We start from the raw sequence: 19,261 nt of genomic DNA on the forward strand, positions 1-19,261 counted from the left end.
TTCCAAATCCTCAGTTTTCCTTCACTTCTTCTTCTTCTTCTTCTCTCTCTCACTCTCTCTCTCTCTCTCTCTCTCTCTCTCTCTCTTTCTCTTTTTCTCTCTCTCTCTCTCTCTCTCTCTCTCTCTCTCTCTCTCTCTCTCCCCCATCCTGCCCATCCGTACTCCTCCGTCTCGCGCGCCTCTTCCACGACGCGAACGACCGAGACGTAGCAGTTTCGTTGATCGAGACAGCCGCTTCTCGCCGGAATGTCCCGCATTTGTTTCCTGCAAGAGGCACTCCGAAATCGTCTTCCGCCGGAAGTCACGACGCGCGTCCCGATCTCGCGTGACGTAACGAACGTATTTGGTATTCTTCACGGTGTGGCGGCGTGTCGATTCGCCGCCGCCGATCCGTTGACTAAAATCCCGTTCACGTTCACTATGTCTAGCTGCAAAACGGATATCGACTGGCCTGCCGCGCAGCAGGCGGTATCGTCCACTCCGACGAAGGAACGGTGATCCGACGGCGTGAGCGGATTTTGTTTATGCGGAAGAGATTCGCGAGGGTGGGTTTTTTTCTACAGCAAAACACGCGGCACGCGGCTGAGCACGCGCGCGTCGAGTAAATAGCGTTCGCTCTCATCGGGGAGAGAGAGACAGAGAGAGAGAGAGAGAGTTGCCGGCACTACGAAAATAATTCATAGTATCTGGGGTGCGCGGAAAATTTCGCGGCCCCCGCCGCCATCGGCGCCTGAAATATTCAAATCACGTTTACACTCGTCGGGGGTCCCCTAAATCGAGGTATTCCAGACGAATGCCGCGCTCCCGGGCGGAAGAAACATGCGAAACGTATTCTCGTCCCGGTTAATTCGGCCGGCAGGAATCCCCGAAGCCGGTCCCGCGCGATTCGACTTCTGTTATCTCTTTGCATCGGGAAAATGGTTTACCCATTCGTCCTCCGTTCATCGCTACAACCTCACCGTTACGCATGATTGCGGATGAACGAACCTGCATTACGCATTCCTAAGCCGACATCATTCCACACGACGTGGCAAATACTGACCAACATCGACGTGCATTGTGAATATCGGGCCGATGTAGAAATTCATGCGGAAAAACAAAAAGAAAGGAAAAAAATTATTAAAACGCTTGTATACACGAAACGCCGCATCGACCGACATCGGTGTGCATTCGTTATGTCGCGCGGAGCTGACTTCAGACGGGTATTCTTGGAAGATATTCTCAAGAAGAAAACAGACCCGATAATGGATCAACTGTGCGTCGTAAATGCGTGCGTTGTACTAAGCGCGAGTGCAAGTATCGCAATTCCTGTATAGAAATTTCGTAGTATTTATATTAAGTGCAGGTTAGATTCCAATTAGAATGCTTTGTTCCAAAATAAGTTGTCCCGCTACGATACCAATTGGGAATCCCATTCTTATCCCAAACATGGCTTCTCTATTTAAAATCAAAATAGAAGTATCAAGAAAACTCGAGCTTTTTTAAGTGTTTCCTGTTTCGTTAATGCAATAAAGACGATATAGATGTTCTCTCTGGCTTACATTGTTCCATGTAAAAACATCAAATAATACATTTTATATATAATATAAAATTTGTATATCTGAGAATAATCTGACGATTTCATACATTTGTAAATCGGAAGAATTTCTCGGATATTTATATATATTTTTTATTTTAGTTTGAACATCTTCTATTACAATTTCTTCATAATGATTTATTTCGCAAACATTTTGAATATTTACTCTTTACAAATGTATTTATGTGTACACTTGTAACGAATAAATACTCAAAGTGTCTCATATACATATTTTGTTCAATTTTAGTTTAAAATGTAAACCAGAAACTTTGGGATGACCAAATGGGGTTTGTCTGGATTTCTCACTAGATTCACATGTTTAAAACTTTTATACTTCTAACCAGAACCTGCATAGATCTAGAACCTATTATTGTAGGAAATCGGACTGGATCCCAAATAGATTCCAAAGTATTTCCTATGTGGAAAGCCTCGTATAGTTTTAGGATGAGTGAGTAGGAATTTGTTCAGAGAGAAAGAGGGATGTAAATGCGTATTGCAAAACGTTGCGTCGTATCGTGCATCAGCTCGGATTCAAACTTTGTTCCGGCTGTTATTACGTGACGTTAATCTGTAACATGAGAAATCAATAATCGTTTAATAATGCGATTTATCTCATGATGCCACATTCAACAGCCGCTACGTTTTTTTGTGAATAATGGACGTATATATCGGATAGTCCCGACGATTTGATCGATTTGATCTTTTACTCCAAATTGAAATTTTAATCCTATTTTCGACTTCAGTATTCCATTTAACTCTCCATTTAACTCAGTATTGCACTTATTTTGATATTCTGAAGTCTATATTAACCTTTTTTAATCTTATTTAATTTTGTCGCGAAGGTCTTCTTTAGAACCTGAAAGTGCCATTTTGTGCGCTTTCTGTCATTTAGAAGCGCTAAATAAAATTTCAGTTTTCATGTGTATCAAACATACATTAATCTTTCAGAATATACAGACTTAGAAAGTTCAGGCCGAAAAAGTAGAAGTAAAATTTTGACTCATGGAAAAGAAAAAGGAACGATGAAAGGTCTTTGTGTTAAATTTCACTCGAACAAATGTTACAAAACGATTTCTTCTGTAGAAAAAAAAATAAGAAAAAAGAAATGGAGCGTTTAATGAGCAAAGCACTTCTCAAGCTTTCACCGTCTCAAAGAGGCACCAATTATTCATGAAGGAATAAGCTTAATCGATTCCAGAGTGATCGAGCGCATACGAGGCGGAAAGAGAGGAGCCCTTGGAGAAATCAAGGCGGCTGCTTCTTTTCAAGATCAAACCGCGTAAGCCCGGCTGATAATGCAAAGTTGGATAAACTCTGCCTTGCGAATCACGCGAATCTCGAGGCGATCGCGGCGCTAGATCTAAAACGAATTCCTACCTCCGTTAGCCGCCGAAAGGCAGCAAAATTGGAAGGTGGTAATCCGAACCAGGACACCTCGAATTCACTTAACCTACCAGTTTCAGCGAGATTCTTCGCAGCCACTTCTAGCGGAGATCCTCCAAGTGAAAACGTTCGAAGGAGGATAGGCGCTGCGGAAATTGGTAGCTTCTTCGATGCTAGCAAGCCCGACTTTGCTTTCCTCTCTCTTTCTCTCTCTTTGGTGCGCGCGCAGGAACAAGGTAAACCGGTTAAAAGGCGATGCACAGAAAAGCAATATCCGCAAGCAGTCGGATTCTGCGCTAGCAAAAGAGATCCTGCAGGGAGATCAACCATTTTAAAGAAAGAAAGTCCGTTCGCCCACCTGAGCCGGGATAAACGTGATGCGCGCTTTAACTAAATGATTCTCCCGATCGAGGACCGTGCTCATCCGGCGAGTGATCTTGACAAATGTATTCTTACGCGCGAGAACGCGCCCGTCTATAAGCCGGTACTGCCAGGGACGCGTGATCACGTTCGTTTACGATTCGTTGATGAGCTCTCTCGCCAGTGTCGATTGAGGTCTTAATTGCGGGACGCTAGAGTTAGTACCAATCAAACTCAACGAGGACTGTTATCGCGTCGTAGCAGCAAATGTGCCTGCCTGACCCTAATACCCCTTGTAAAGCACTAGCCGCGCTACGATAGTTCACGCACTATTACGCGGATTTCTATCAATTACGCTAGGGTATCAAGTTGTCACGCATATAATCGCGCTGTCACAATGCACTTGTTCGTTGGATTATTTATCTCCAATATCGTTCATTCGCATTGTTGTTTCGCGCGTTATCACGTGTTGTATTAGACCAGCTGCGAGAGAGATTTGCCGTTTTTCAATTAAATTCGAACTAGAGTCACCGATTTGGGTATTAAAGGGAAAATCTAGGATACTGGTTTAAACTATCCGGCGTTGCCCGAGTTGTTTATATCTGAACATCTAAATTTAAATTATCACAAAGTATCAAAGGATTGACAACTAAATGAAGGAGGAGGAAGGGTGGTTTCACGTAATCTATATTTTCCACAGAGTTCTGAAAAGTAACTACGCAAGATTTGACCTAAATCGATCAAAGGATTTGAAAATTATTACAGGAAAAATATATAGACAGACATTCTATTACATATATATATATATATATATATATATATATATATATATATACAAATTTAATTGGAGAAATAAAGACAAGATCTTGTTAGATAAAAAATAGCTTGTAAAAATAGCGAGTCGATATTGTTTATTTTATTCGTGAAAATTATCACAGAGCACTTTGCAGATATATGATTCGGTTTTCCATTTTATTTGACGAGCACGAACCTTTTTCACCGACCTGATATCATCGTTGACCACGCTATATTTCATCTTCGATTCACGTTCTCTTCGATATTAAAAAAAAACAAAGGAACGAAAAAGCGCGCGTACGTATACGCGTATTTGCACGACAAAAGTTCCCGCAAAGTCCCGGTCGCGTGATTTGCAATCAGATCGCACGAGCGCCCCGATAAACGGACTGGGTACGTTCACGGTACGTTTAACTGTCAAATGTAATATGTGGCGAACAAGTTTTGCAAATACGCGAAATCTTGCACAGCTTGGTGCCGCGGACGAGCCATGGCGGCGCATGAGGGAGCTATTACAGGAAGTGGGTGGGTGATCTTTCAAGGCGCAGAGCCGAGAATCGTAAGGGAGGGAGCACATCATGGATACTGGCAGGGGTTTTATTGTACCCGACTATCTACATATCGCGCTATACTTTTATGTGGCGGCCGTAGTGGCGTATTCGCGAAATTATGCGCAGTTTACGGCGAGAATCGCGATACAATAGCCGTTCCATGCGCCGTAAAAACTCGGCGACTCGTGCCGAGTTTGGCTCCCCCCTCTGACTGACACAACGGGGATAATTAATCACCCTCTGTCTTAAATGACGTAGAAAGGGCGAATCGTAAAACGTTGAAGCGTCGTTATTCTAATATCACGACGTTATTCTATCGTATGATACATGACGTTTGCATAGTTCAGTTGTCGGCGTGCGTCTTACTCGTAAAGTTGCACGCAATTTGCACGCACAATGCGACTCGTTTGTGGTATTTACGCTCGCGACGATATAATGAATTCGTTTTAGCTGCTGTGAGTCTCGGTAACTAGCGAGTTGTAGGGACCGCAGGATACCAAAGCTCCTCGCTCCGAGAATTTAATATGCATGCGCATGCATGTTGTTGTTGACGGAGCATGTCGGAAAGAGTGATTGTTAACCGAACCATGAAGTTCACTAGTCGTGTTGTATAAATACCTCACTAATAGGCAGGCAAAACAACATTATCTCGTCAAAATACAGTTACGTTAACAATACGCTGTTATTTCTAGATCAGTTTAATGTAAATCGCGAAATCCGGCCACGAGAGTATCGAATTCTCTCGAATTCGCCCTTCTACGATGGATTGAGGCATGGAGATATCGTGGAGTAATAAAGCAAACTCTAATAAAATTGAATTACATCGTGATATCCTTCGTTTGTTAGCAAAAATCTCTGCGGTAAATTTAGTGGATGCTATATTTTGATCATGATTTTTTCGCAATAAATATAATGCGCCGCTAAATCTCCAGTCGAAATATTTAATACTTATCAAATATATATGTATATATATATATACATCAAAATGACGCGAAAAATTATGTTTTTTTACATTAAATTCAGTCTCGTAGAATGTTACGATTTGGATATTAAAGGGAAATAAAACAAGAGACTTCGTTAGATACCTGAAAAATCGATGTTATTTATTTATTTATTTTTTTTTCATAAAAGTTGTTAATACTTCGAAATTGGATAATTCAATTTTCTGTTTTATTTAATAAATCTGACAAACTTTCTGCGCCAATCCAATATTTATATATTTAAACATTATATATACACATGGAAGAGAAACACATGGATCGGCGTGTGTCTCGTTATCGTAGATTTTTATATTTTACTTCGCAACATCTCTACATATCATTTGGCACTTGATATCGATATATTATATACCGTGCGAACATAACATCGGCCTCGTCGAGTAGCAACAAATAATTCAACAAAGAGCCGAGAACGTTTTTGGTGCACGTAAATCTTTTAATTCCATTGCTGAAATTTCTTTGGGGCCGGGGCAAGAGGTTCAGACGAGAAAATGGACGCGTTGAAAGAGACACATTCGTTTTTCCTCGTGCGGAAGTGCACTGACTGTTTTCATCGCGTTAAAACAGCGCCGCGGAACGGCGAAACGTTTTCTCGCTTTATTACCGCTGGTGTTGCATGAAGCGCTGAGTACGCTCTCAAGGAGTACGTATAACCGTACACTCTTGGATCGAAACGATGTATGTCTCGTAAAGCGCATTTTCTACTGAATTCTCAACTGCTACCTCCTTCTCTTTGCGAGTTACAATCCTCTGTCGTGCTGGCTCGGAAAAAAAATGTGCCGCGCGCGCGAATCTCCAGTCCGATTAAACGAGATCTTCCTTTACTGCAATTATCTTGTACTGCAGCTTTAAATTTGCCAGTCAACAAAAGCGTAATTCTTAGATAAATTAACCGTCTAATAGACTAATTTTCACACGCCGCGTGTCTCCTCTTATTTTTATCTACTTTACGCGATATATATTTAAAGTTCATCCAAACAGATGAGGGATACTCGCTTTATCCTTTCTTTATCTCCGTAAAATATTATCTGCGCATTACTTATTTAAGACACAAAGTAGGAGCTATCTATATTTCTATATAGATTCTATATAATTCTTCTAAAATCGGCGTGGAAAAAACGTTTGGTTGAATTAACCAAATATCTGGTGAAATACAGCGTTGATCGACTAAAATGTTAATTGACTGAAATAATCGACAAATCAGTCATTGAAATTAATCAACCGTCATGTATGAAATCACGAATAGCTTCATCGATCGATGAAATTAATTATTAATTAAAGCATAATTTGATGAATATACACTGGTTAATAGTAAATTTTCGCAATGAATTAAATTATTTGCGCTTACATATACAACGATTGATTTGTTTCGATTATTGACTGATTTGCCGATTATTTTATTATTCAAAGAAAATTGTAATTGATTAATGTCCAACATTGGTGAAATATGAAAACTATATATGAATTCTGTCCAAGTTAATCAGAAATCTTGTTAACTTGAACAGAATTTAATTATAGAAATATTAAAAACAGAATAATAATAAATTAATTAAAAACAGAATTATTATAGAAATTTCTGGTTCCTTCATATTTCACCAGGAAATTGTTTAATCCAACCTCAAATTGTGTGTTTTGCCTACGTGAACGTTAAGAAATCGAAGTCGAAAGTAGAAGCAGATTTCGTGAAATAAACAACAAGCAAACTTTTACATTAGTTGTATTGAACTTTGCAAACTCTCTATAACAGTCAAGGAGTCGAAATATTCATCTCCATAAATGCCGTCACGTTGTGAGCGCGTTCTCGCTCGTCGTCGTTGCGTCGACACTAAAATTGATCGTCCGCTAATCCATTTATCGCCGGTGACTTGATTCTATCAACGCCAAGTGACTGTCAATAACCCGAATCGAGAAGCCTCGCGTAACCGCGATATCTTAGTTTACTAATGGCGCGTCGCACGCCGGATTCCTAAAGCGCGGGGCATTTATGGAGCAATCGTGCTAGGAATGCAGCGTATGTCCCAGGAACAACATATTCCCCTGGATCGGTAGGGCGAGTAGTGGAAATAGAAAGGCACGGGGTATAACCGGGTCGTGCCGTAGTTTGCCCAGTCACTCGATCGAAATACTTAAAGGAGCGATAGCTTCGGGATTCCGATATAATGCTGAAGCGGCGTTCTACGAAGATTAATGTTTAAATTGAAAACGTTTCTTGAATTCCGAGCGAATCCGCCCTTAATCGCTCTCGCTCCGAAATAATCGGAGGTACGTTCGCGCTCCTTCGCCCCATAGTAAACAGGCAGAGGAAGAGAGACAAAGAGAGATGAAGAGCGAGAAAGAGAAGATCCCCGATACGATTACCCTCCAAGTCTAGCCGGATACTCATTTACCTTGCTGTCACGATGCCTCCGCGCATAGATACGTAATACGCGGCTATCCGTGCGTGTGTGCGTTAACGGAATTGCTGCCTCCTCCACGCTTATGTAAATTTTATTCGAGGCTTACTCGCTGGCAAGTACTCCACGCGCGTCGAAAACTCAGCGTTCCCGACAGACGCGACGATTCCGAACACGTCAAAGAATTCGGCGCTGAAATATTTCCAGCGGATTTAGGATGTCTCTCGCGTGGCACAAGCTCGGTCTACAATTTGCACATCTAGCTCTTTGGAGAGCACGCTAATCGGATTTTGCAAGAGAATTTTTTAGAAGTCTCCCCCTCTCTCTCTTTCTCTCTCTCTATCTTTTTCTCCCAAGCACTCTCTCCTACGAGGAAGACATCTCTGCGCCTCTCGCGCTGAATTCGAGTTTAAAGCCTTTGGCACGCACGTCTCGTGAAACGTCGCTGTGTGTTTTACCGCCCGCTCGTAAAGGTGGTGCTCGTCGGCGCTCCACGAAAGTGCAAATGTGGGTGTAGACGAGAATGGTATGCCGCCATTGAAGCTTTTCATGCCGCGATCCTCCGGCGCGGGGTCAGAAAGAAGAGGCATTCGTGGAATCAGTTGGGCGTGAATGGCGCGATATCGCGGCCTGGTGCTCGTGAAAAATCGATTCGGTCTAGACACCGCCTTTGTGATACAGATTTCCGAACCGGTCATTGGCGCCGCTCGATTACGCGCGAAAAGCTTCACGGTTGTCCGTTCTCCCTGCGCGAGATGCGCCTATCGTGCCTGAAATCCGCTTTATTAGGGAGCTTGTTGTAATACCCTTACGATGAGTGCGCAGCTGTATGACTTTCATAAATTTTCAGCCGAGCTACGTTGAAAGAGAGCGCGAAACTCCCTCGGAAAATACAGATCCGTCGATGTGACGCACAAAGAATACCTCGCGGAGAAATATTTTCCCTTAAATATTATCTCGCATCCGCTGTCGAACGAGGAGTCTCGATTAATATTCACTGAATGTGAAAAATGTGGATGCACACGAAGCGCTATTCGCAGACGGCACAGTTCGCGAACTGCCGCTATCGTGTATTTCCAGCATATTCCAACTGGACGTCATGCAGACAAGAACTCGTTAGTATTGTTGACAACCCGCTATCGCCGCGGGTATCTATCTGGAATAGTATTCCCTCGACAGTTAGTTTCGTAAGTAAGACGCTAAACTTACACCACGTAAAGTTAGTCATATTCGGAAAAACAATTATCATCCCAGTTACTGCTCACTGAACTCAGTCGGAATTGCTTTGATGCGCCTTCATGATTATGATTTCATCACGTGTACAGGAATTATTCAAAAGTTATCTTAACATTCGAAGAAAAAGACATGATGATAGTAACTGTATAGGTGACAGCTATACGATTTTTGTACGTAGAGTTAATACAATTTAATAAACTATTTTGTAGAGTTATCGTAACTGAAATCGAATGAACTAACTGTTTCTTGTAACCATTCGACTTTAGTTGCTACATATAACTACAAAATACAATAGTTTACTAAACTATGTACAAAAATATATCAATTCTACATAAATTAATTGTATTATTTGTATTTCACATAAATTATTTATATTTTACATAATTTCACATAATTCTATGTATAAAATTCTATGTATAATGTCACCTACTTGTCATTATCTTGCATTTTTCTTTGAATGCAGAAGAAAGACTTCCTGCCACTATTGAGAAAGAGTGGACATCACAAGAAACTGCAAAGGAAATACAATTTTTCTTATTCCTTTTTTCTTCCAGCGGGACAGATAATTTTTGTCCCTGTGTATTCGTATGCACCTTCGTCTTAGTGAGACGTGCGCTCTTTGTTATTCAAGGAAGCTATTCGCACTATTCTGGGAGCTTGGCTGTACTTTTTCGTAAACATGCTCCAACATGCGCAGTATAGCGCCTGGCAGGCAAAGTTTAACTTTGCCCCCGTGAATTTATTCAGACAAGAATCTCTCACAGTAAGAGCAGCGGTAAATGTTTGTCAGCGACTTTAGAAAAATTGTAACAAAAGCAACAGTGCTTTAGTTTATTTATTTTATGCGAGCATAGGAGATAGTGTAGCTTTTATGGATCGAGCTTCATAATATGCGGGGAATTACAAAATAAACAAAGAATAATCTCGGCGACACAACGTAGTTGTTTCTTCGAGTGAAAAAAACTGTGCATTTATCGCATTCGACGCATGTAAGCTCACGTGATTTTAATTGTTCGTGTAATTTCTCTGTTTCAGAGAGCTCCTTGCGAACTGTCAGGCGGCGAACGGGACTACGAATGTGACGATACGATGATGCGAAATTCGCAACGACGGAGAGACCATCCTCGCGCTGTGAAGCAGCGAATCTCGAGGGTGGTCCTCCAGATCCTGTTAATTCAAAATTTCGTTACCTTTAAAACTGTTGCTCAAATAGCCGAATGTCCGCCGACGGAAGTAATTCCAGGCTGTCCTTGCTACTACTTTGAAGACGGTCTCTTTCTGGAATGCGCTGGCGCTACGGAAGAAACTCTGAGAACCACACTGCAAGGCGTGCTAAGTACGAGCGGTAAGCGAGTCTCGATTAATGACTTTCTCTCTCTTTGGTCCAATTAAAAGCGAAATAATTTCCGGTTAAGTCTTACAAGCTATTTTAGACGTTTTAAAAGAATCTTGTCTTGTTTGAAAGAAAAAATCTTCTGCATCGTTCTAGTAATCGATTTTAGAGCGAACCATCACACGAACACGTACTGGATGAACGACGAAAGATAACTCTGGCGCAATCAAAAGCAAAATACTTTTCAGTTAAGGTCAAAAGCTGTTTTAGATGTTTTAGAAGAATTTTTGTCGAATGAGAGACATATCAATCATTTAGTGCACCGTTCCAGTAATTGATTTTGGGAGGAACAGTCAACATGAACGCGTACTACTCGCCCTTCTACATAATTGCAATTGCACATCTGCACTTGCAAACTGCATTCCTAAACCGCATGTCCTGAACCACGCCGTGTTTCATTTACCACGAGACTACGTCGGTTAGACCAATTTATATTAACGACGAACAGACACGTGCCAAGAATTCACGTACGATGTTCCTCATCCGATTACAAGTGTGCTCACAGTCGTCTGCGTTTTCAAGCGCGTAAGCTGTATTGGTGCAAAAGTTTACGAATTGGAAGTAATATACGAGATTCAAAAAGACAATTTGTCACTAATGACGCGTATCGCGGTAACTATGGAATTGCTTCGATTTTACTCATAAGCACAGTTGCGAGTACTTAACTGGTACCTATCTCGAACGGCGTTGCCGCTATCGATCGCGAGTTAAATTCAACCGTCACGCCTTTGAAAGAATTGCTCACATGTAAGAAAAGTAAGAATCGCACGTTTTCTCATAGCGATCCTCCCGCGTAATATGAACATGGAGCGAATAACGCGGCTAGTGGGAGGACCATTATCTCCGATGCACTCCATAAAACTAATGAAACGTGCAGCCAGCTGCCGATGCTGCCAAATTGGAAGTTTGCCTTATCATGACTCGAGAGAATTAACGGGCGTTCGTGCTTTATGATCATTTCCACAGGCACAGGTACGATGGTACAGTCGTTGAGCGCTTACGAGTTGGACAAAAGCATCGAAGAGCTGAAGGAAGTCGCTTTCCCGCCCGGCTCGCAAATTAGGCACCTTCAGATATCCCATTCGTCTTTGCGGGAGGTGAGCGAGAGCGCTTTCACGAACTTGAAGGACAGCCTGGAGTCCTTGGCACTGGTTTCCAGTCGTTTACCCCACGTGCCTCAAAAATCATTAGCCGAGCTGCGAAAACTAGCCGCGTTGGATCTCGAGACGAACCTGATACAGGATCTCTCGTCCTACTGCTTCTACGGTTTGAAGCTAATGAAATTGACGCTGAAGGGAAACCAAATATCGAAGATCTCCGAGTACGCGTTCGCGGGCCTCGAGGATAGTCTGAGCGATTTAGATCTGGCTGAAAACAAACTGAAGCTCTTCCCGATGGCTCCCCTGAGAAGGCTGGAGAGTCTAGCCTCGCTCAGGCTCGCGTGGAACGAGATCTCGGAACTGCCCGACGACGGCTACAGCCTGCTCAGCTCGTTGCTGTTTCTCGATTTGAGCAGCAACAATTTCGAGAAGCTCGCCGAGGATTGCTTCAGACCCTGTCCCATCCTTCACACTCTATCTCTTTACTACAACTCCATCGAGAGCATTCACAAGGACGCGTTCGTGTCGCTGAAGGACCTCGAGTCGATCGATCTGAGCCACAACAAAATAGTGTTCCTCGACGTTGCGACGTTCAAGGGAAACGAGCGGCTACGTACGATCGAACTCAGTCATAACCACATTCACTACATCGGCGGCGTGTTCGCACGGCTGCCCGAGCTGCGGGAGCTTTATTTGGCGGAAAACAATATTCTGGAGATCCCCGGGGACGCGTTCGCCGGCAGCGTGAGCCTCGCGGTGGTGTATCTCCAGCAGAACGCCATCCGAAGAATCGACGCGAAGGGTCTCACGAGTCTCACGCAGCTGGCCCAATTGCATCTAAGTAACAACTACATCGAGAGAGTGCCGCGGGAATTCCTCGAGCACTGCGAGAACCTCTCGTCGCTCTCCCTGGACGGTAACAAGATCCGCGAGTTACAGCCGGGCACCTTCCTCAAACTGCACCAGCTACGGGAGCTACGACTACAGGATAATCACATAATGGAGGTGAAGCGCGGCGTTTTCACACCGCTGCCGGCGCTTCTTGAGCTCCATTTACAGAACAACGCCATCACCTCCATGGAAACGGGTGCGTTGCGGACGCTCAATAGTCTTCAGCACGTTAATCTCCAGGGCAATCAGCTGACCATGCTCGGCGACGTCTTTCAGCTGTCCGCCACGGAGTCGTCATCCGGCGGAAGCTCTTTGGTGTCCATTCAGTTGGACAGCAATGGCCTGGCCGTGCTGCACAATGACTCTCTGCGTGGTCAAGCGTCCGTGCGCATCATGTGGCTCGGCCATAACAAGCTGACGCACTTGCAGGCGCCCCTCTTCCGGGATCTTCTTTTGGTGGAGCGCCTTTATCTGACGAACAATTCCATCTCCAGGATTGAGGACGCCGCCTTTCAGCCTATGCAGGCTTTGAAGTTCCTCGAGCTCAGCATGAACAGGCTGAGTCACGTAACAGCGAGAACGTTCTCGGAACTGCACGAGCTGGAGGAGCTCTACTTGCAAGATAACGGTCTCAGGCGGCTGGATCCTTACGCGCTCACGGCTCTCAAGAAACTCAAAGTGTTGGATTTGGCGAACAATTATCTCACGATCCTGCAGGATGCGATCTTCCAGGAGGACCTGCCGATCACGACACTCAACCTCAAGAACTGCTCGATCACTACGATCGAGAACGGAGTGTTTCGCGGCCTCAACAACCTGTTCGATCTCAATCTGGACGAAAATTTGCTCACGGCCTCGGCACTGCTGCGTCTGCACGTGTCCGGTCTGCGGACGCTCGCCGCGTCCGGCAACAATTTCAGTCAGATCACGGAGCACAGTTTCAACGGACTGCCGTCGTTGCAGGAGCTGTTTCTTGACGACTCGCAGATCAGCCAGCTGCCGGAGACGATTTTCGTACTGAACCGCAATCTGGCGCGTCTGCACCTGAATCAGAATCAGCTGCGCACCCTACCGCCGGGCATCTTCGATCGGCTGCTCTCGCTGCGGGAGATCCGGCTGGATCGCAATCGTTTCCAGGCCATCCCGTACTCGGCGCTCTCGAACGCGCTCAATCTCGAGATCCTCACGTTGTCCACCAACGAGATCCTCAACGTCGACGTGGCGAGTTTCGCCAGCTTGAAGCATCTGCGAGAGCTGGATCTGAGCCACAACAAGATCGAGACGATGTCCGGCTTCGCGATGGCCAATTTGTCGCGACTGGTGTCGGTGGATCTCAGTCACAATTATCTGACCGCACTGCCGGCGAATTTCTTCGCGCATTCGTCCTTATTACGCAGGGTCGACCTGTCGGAGAATAAATTCCGACAGATACCCGCGGTGGCTCTCTCGGGTCAGAATTTGCCCAGTCTCACTTGGTTGAATCTCACGCGCAACCCACTAAACAGGATCCACGATCTGCCGTCGGAGGCGATGTATCCCATTCTTCAGGAAGTGCACATATCCGGCACTAACCTTAGTATAGTGACCTCGCAGGACTTCGAGGCCTTCCCGGCGTTGTTGCATCTCTATCTCGGTCAGAATTGCATCCTACGAGTGTCGCCGGGCGCGTTTCACAGTCTACCGAATCTGCTCACTCTTCACCTAGGCATGAACAGCCTGGAGATCCTGCCGAAGGAGAGATTGCAGGGCATGGAGCACTTACGCATACTCAATTTGACGCATAACCGTCTAAAAGAGCTGGAGGAGTTCCCGGAGGATCTCAAGTCCCTGCAGATACTGGACCTGTCGTACAATCAGATCGGCATCGTCGGCAAAGTGACGTTCAAGAATTTAATTAGCCTGGTCGAGCTGCATCTTTACGGTAACTGGATAAACGCCATCTCCAGCGAGGCGTTCAGACCTCTGAAGAAGCTACGTCTACTCGACCTGAGTAGGAATTACTTGGAGAATCTGCCGTTGAACGCTTTCCGGCCACTCGAGACGCAAATAAGGAGTCTGCGGGCTGAAGGTGAGCCGACTCTCTTCAGACACGCCCGGTATTTGTAATTCGTTTCGCGCGCACGGCACGATTGCAAGACCCGTTGTGTTTTCGCCGATTCTCTTGCCGAGAACGCTCGGCCGTCGCCGTCGCCGTTGAATATTTGCACGCGAGTCCGCGAAGACGGCGGCGAGAATTTTCTCGTATACACGCGGTCGGCTATCGATCCGAATGATGGAGTTACCACTCCTTGAAAATCAATCGTATCGCTGGTCACGTACACAGTCGTCTCGAATCAATATTCAACACCGGAACAATCAAACAAATCCGCGTAACTCCATCTCATTTTCTGCAGTGCGGATCCTACGAACTAATCCTATACTCGCCCACGGTCTCTTACTGCTTTTCGAAAACTCGCTCGAAATACATAGCGCGGAATGTATGCCCCGTTCTCTCTCTCTTTCCATTCTCTATCTTCTTTTTTTAATTTACATATATAGCTTGGGGTATGTGACGTACCGTTGTGCATGATGATAAAATGCTGTGCCGTTATAACTCATTTATTTATAAATTGCATATACATATTTTATGGAAATTGGAACCGAGGTTATAAATTTTAATTATTGTTGATACATTTGTAATTAATTTTAATCAATCAACGAGAGAATATGAGACTCGCATCTACGTTTGATGAAATTTTTGATCGTGAATCATAAGCGGTTGGTACATGAATAATTTCTCCGCGGGTAAAGAATGGCGGTGGTATATAAAAATATATATAAAAACTGACTCATGTACTATAATGACTGAAACTATATAATTTTGAGGTTAACTAATAGTAAATTCTCGATTCGATTCGAATATATGTATTTTTGCATACGCATACAGTACAATCAATTATGTACTGCAAAATATTTAACATATTTTTATGTTTACGTGCGCTTTTACTATGAAAAACTCGTTGCGTAGGTATGAATAATTGGCTGGCTACTTCTCGGTGTCGAATGGTTTCGAGATTACTTGTTAGGTCGATCTCTCAGCGAATACAATGTCGCATACGACAATAACGAGTGCCCCGTGCCGGTCTTATTGACAGAGAACCCTTTACATTGTGGCTGCGAGTCGCAAGAGTTGTGGGAATGGCTGAGAGATCATCAGAAATTGGTGAGCGGGGTCGGCGGTGGTCGTAGCCGCGGAAGAAATGGTGTCGGAGTCGGTGACGTCGAGGGCGGTTTGTTGAGATGCGAGCAGCCGCCCGAGCTCCGAGGCCTCGTCTTCCTCGATCTTGACCCCCACGCCTTTTGTTCCGCTCCGCTGGTCCTGAAACTCGCAATTCAGGACATTCAGCCCTTCTCCGTTCTGGTATCGTGGCAGAGCAGAAACCATTCCGGCCTCCACGGCTACCAAGTGGCGTATCACGCTTTGGACAATGTCGACGAGGTAGGACGCTTTATTTTCGTTGTACTTTTGTCGAAAATCGAAACTCACGTTGCGTGATACCAAACTATACTGCTCAACAATTCAAGATTTTGAGAAATACGTGCGCGCGTGTATAATTTATTAAATTCAATTTATTAAATCTCACGGGATACGTTGTATTTGATTAAGTTACATAATTTTTAGATAGCTTTTTCTGTTTGTTACTTAAAAAATAAAAATATTTTAATTATATATTAATGGCTCTTTAACAACTTAAATTACATAATTAATAAGTTTATAAATAATTAAATTTTAATTATTAACAGCTAATAAATATTTATTACTATCATGCATGTATCGCAATATTAGAACCTACACGATAAAAATGCCCGCGAAAGTCGACGGAAGCGGATATTTTATTCTCACCGCGACTTCTTCGACGTGCGTTTCTTATTCACCCGAGACCGACGCGCGGACACGAGACAAGAGTCCGCGCACGTTGACGGCATAGCTTTTCTATCGTCGTTTCAGGTACGAGGCAAGCTGTTGGACCCGAAGGCACGTTCGGTCAGATTGACGAAGTTGGCGTCTGACACGCGCTACCTGATCTGCGTACTCGGCCTGGGCAGCTGGGGCACGCCGATCCCGGAGGACATCGGTTCCTGGCAGTGGAACGCGTCGCACGACGACGTGATCGAGGGATCCTCGCTGCCGGTGATGGTGAACTCACCTACCAGCCGATGCACGGAGGTCAGAACTTTGGACGCGCCCGATTCTATAGTAGGCGACGGCACGGTGAGCGACAGAGGCGGTATCGCGAGTATCCTCACGAGACGGCTCGGTCTCATCGTGGGTAGCTGCATGGGCTTCGTCGTGTTCGTGGTGCTGATCTCCGTCCTCGGCTACATGAAAATGAAGAAGCAGCGCGCGACGATTAAGCGGGATCAGCCATTGTCGACGAATCCGCCGGAGTACATGTCCTATCGGCACTTCTCGTTACAGAGCGGCGACAGGGCGGAGAACGCTTGTCCGAGTTTCATCAGTAACATCGGCTCCGCGCCGCTCGGTTCGTAGCAGAAGGTGAAGGAGTCTCGTAAAGAGACCATCCAACATGACATCGAGATGAAAACCGTGTCGACCTGCACCAGTATCTACAGCTAATAATTGCGCGGCTCCGAACTCCGAGGAGAAACGACGTTCTGGTGCGGTTGAAATCGTCCCGAGGGGGACAGCCGTGTGCGCGGTATCGCGCGGCTCTTGGCACGCCTTTCGAGTAACGAAATCGGATGAAATCGGACGAGATGGCCGAGCAGACGTCGGTTATTACTGGTGGAATCCCGCGCGCGCCGATCAACGCGACTTCTCCTTTATCTTCGCGATCGCCCATGAGACGGACGCTGTGAGATTCGCGCATCGAACGATCAAAACGAAAGCGCGCCGACAACCGGCCTGAGACCCTACCTTTCAATCAGTAGTAGCGTTTCGACGTAGACAATTTTTTGTACGAACACGCCGCCCGATGCGATCACGACGTGTCACGACGCTCCTCTCGCGAATCGTGCTCGTTTTGCTTACGACAGGGGGGACGCGATGTAGCGCGAAGTGCCAAAATAGGAGGAAAGAAAAGTAGAAGGGAGGAAAGGGAGAAACGTGCCGTAAACTTTTCTCGTGAACCGCGACGCCGTAAACGCGCGCGCGACTTCCGGGACACCGGGAACATCCCCGGGCGACTTAATCTTATTATCGCGCATCGGCGAGAAGCGCCGGTGCACGGCTTAGGCATGTCGTTTAGCGTTTAAAGCTCGTGCCAAAAGACTGGGACGCGTTCTAACGCGTGCACATACACACACACGCGCGCGAAAATCCAAGAACTTCCTGTGACCGAGTCAAACGGGAGCGACGGCGAATTAGTACTTTTCGACAGGTGACTTTTATGCCGGAGGAGGTGAACCTCTCGCGGGCATCTTTTCGTTACGTGTTTTTTACAACGCATCGCGGAAACCGCCCGTTAACGCGGCTGACGGACGCACCCGCCGCTTTACGAAAATCGAGCAACGACGTATCGACCCTCTCTGCGAAACTTTTCCAATCTCTCGTACGAAGACTGATTTTTTAAGCCGTTCGAAATTTTTTTTTATAATTCCGGAAACTCGTCTATGTATCATACGTGTGTGACACATACACACAGAGACACACACGCATCCTCGCGTGCAACATGCACACACACATACACACATACAGATCTAGAAACACGACATTTTTGTAAATAACGTAAAGCATCGCCACTTAACGATGTCCGTGCTGGTGTGTATCCATAAAATTCATCTTTATAGTGCTGCGCAAGCAATATTACACTTATTCGTATCGATAGTTCTAACGATCAGCACTAACGCAATTAAGGGGAAGCGATCCGCGCGAGAAGGGCTTCATCTTGTCGTCGTTCTTAAAGCATCGCGATGGGAGAGATCTCGCGAGCACGCAATCTAGCCTCCTTGGTTTTGATAATATCACGTTGCGAGGCGGATCTGTGAGCGACGAGCATGTTCAAAGTTCTCGAATCGTGAAAGACTAAGTGTGATTCCTGCCAAACGAAAAAAAAACAGAAGAAGAGTAAACAAAGTAATTGATTCCAAGTTGCCAAATGTTAACTGTGTATCGAATATCTCGTGAGAAATCGGTTTATTGTATATAGATAGAAGATATGTATACACATAGCATTCTTTATTATAGTCTAGGCTTTCGGTTAATAAAAGTACCCCAAAGCTGTAAATCTCGATCGTCTCAATAATCATCCACCGTAATCTTCTCGATCCTCGTTTATTAATTATGGCCGATTTTCGTTCTGTTTCCTTTTTAGTAGCAGTAAACTTTTATAGTTATTTATGGCGAAGCAAGTGTCATAGTTAAGATGCAATTTCCTACGACATAATAATATAGCAAGTGTTTTACTATATAAATACGTAATGCGTCGTATAATATTTTTCAGTGACTTAATTCTTTATATACATTTATTATGTAGTTGTATATAAGTTACATTTTATTAATTATTATTACATGTGACATCTTAAATGGCTATATAATAATTTTTAGACCGTTCCTCACGATAATTATCTTTTTAAGAGCGCCAT

The 19,261-nt window shown here is 44.6% G+C and overlaps 1 protein-coding gene across 10 annotated transcripts in view; it reads left to right on the forward strand.

Moving 5' to 3' along the window:
* LOC116840460 (protein artichoke-like) overlaps positions 1–18,903 on the forward strand; it is a 146,466-nt gene extending 127,563 nt beyond the window's left edge. For all 10 annotated transcript variants that reach the window (XM_032807189.1, XM_032807181.1, XM_032807186.1 and 7 more), the window contains 4 exons: positions 10,328–10,637; positions 11,652–14,744; positions 15,811–16,154; positions 16,665–18,903. In XM_032807189.1, the coding sequence (XP_032663080.1) occupies positions 10,328–10,637; positions 11,652–14,744; positions 15,811–16,154; positions 16,665–17,207 (4,290 nt within the window). In that variant the 3' untranslated portion in view covers positions 17,208–18,903. The remainder of the gene's footprint in view (positions 1–10,327; positions 10,638–11,651; positions 14,745–15,810; positions 16,155–16,664) is intronic.
* The last annotated feature ends 358 nt before the right edge of the window (positions 18,904–19,261 follow it).

Source organism: Odontomachus brunneus, unplaced genomic scaffold (genome assembly GCF_010583005.1).
Source record: "Odontomachus brunneus isolate Ranch 3 - 2012 unplaced genomic scaffold, Obru_v1 Obru_scaffold_010, whole genome shotgun sequence".
NCBI classification, from domain to species: domain Eukaryota; kingdom Metazoa; phylum Arthropoda; class Insecta; order Hymenoptera; family Formicidae; genus Odontomachus; species Odontomachus brunneus.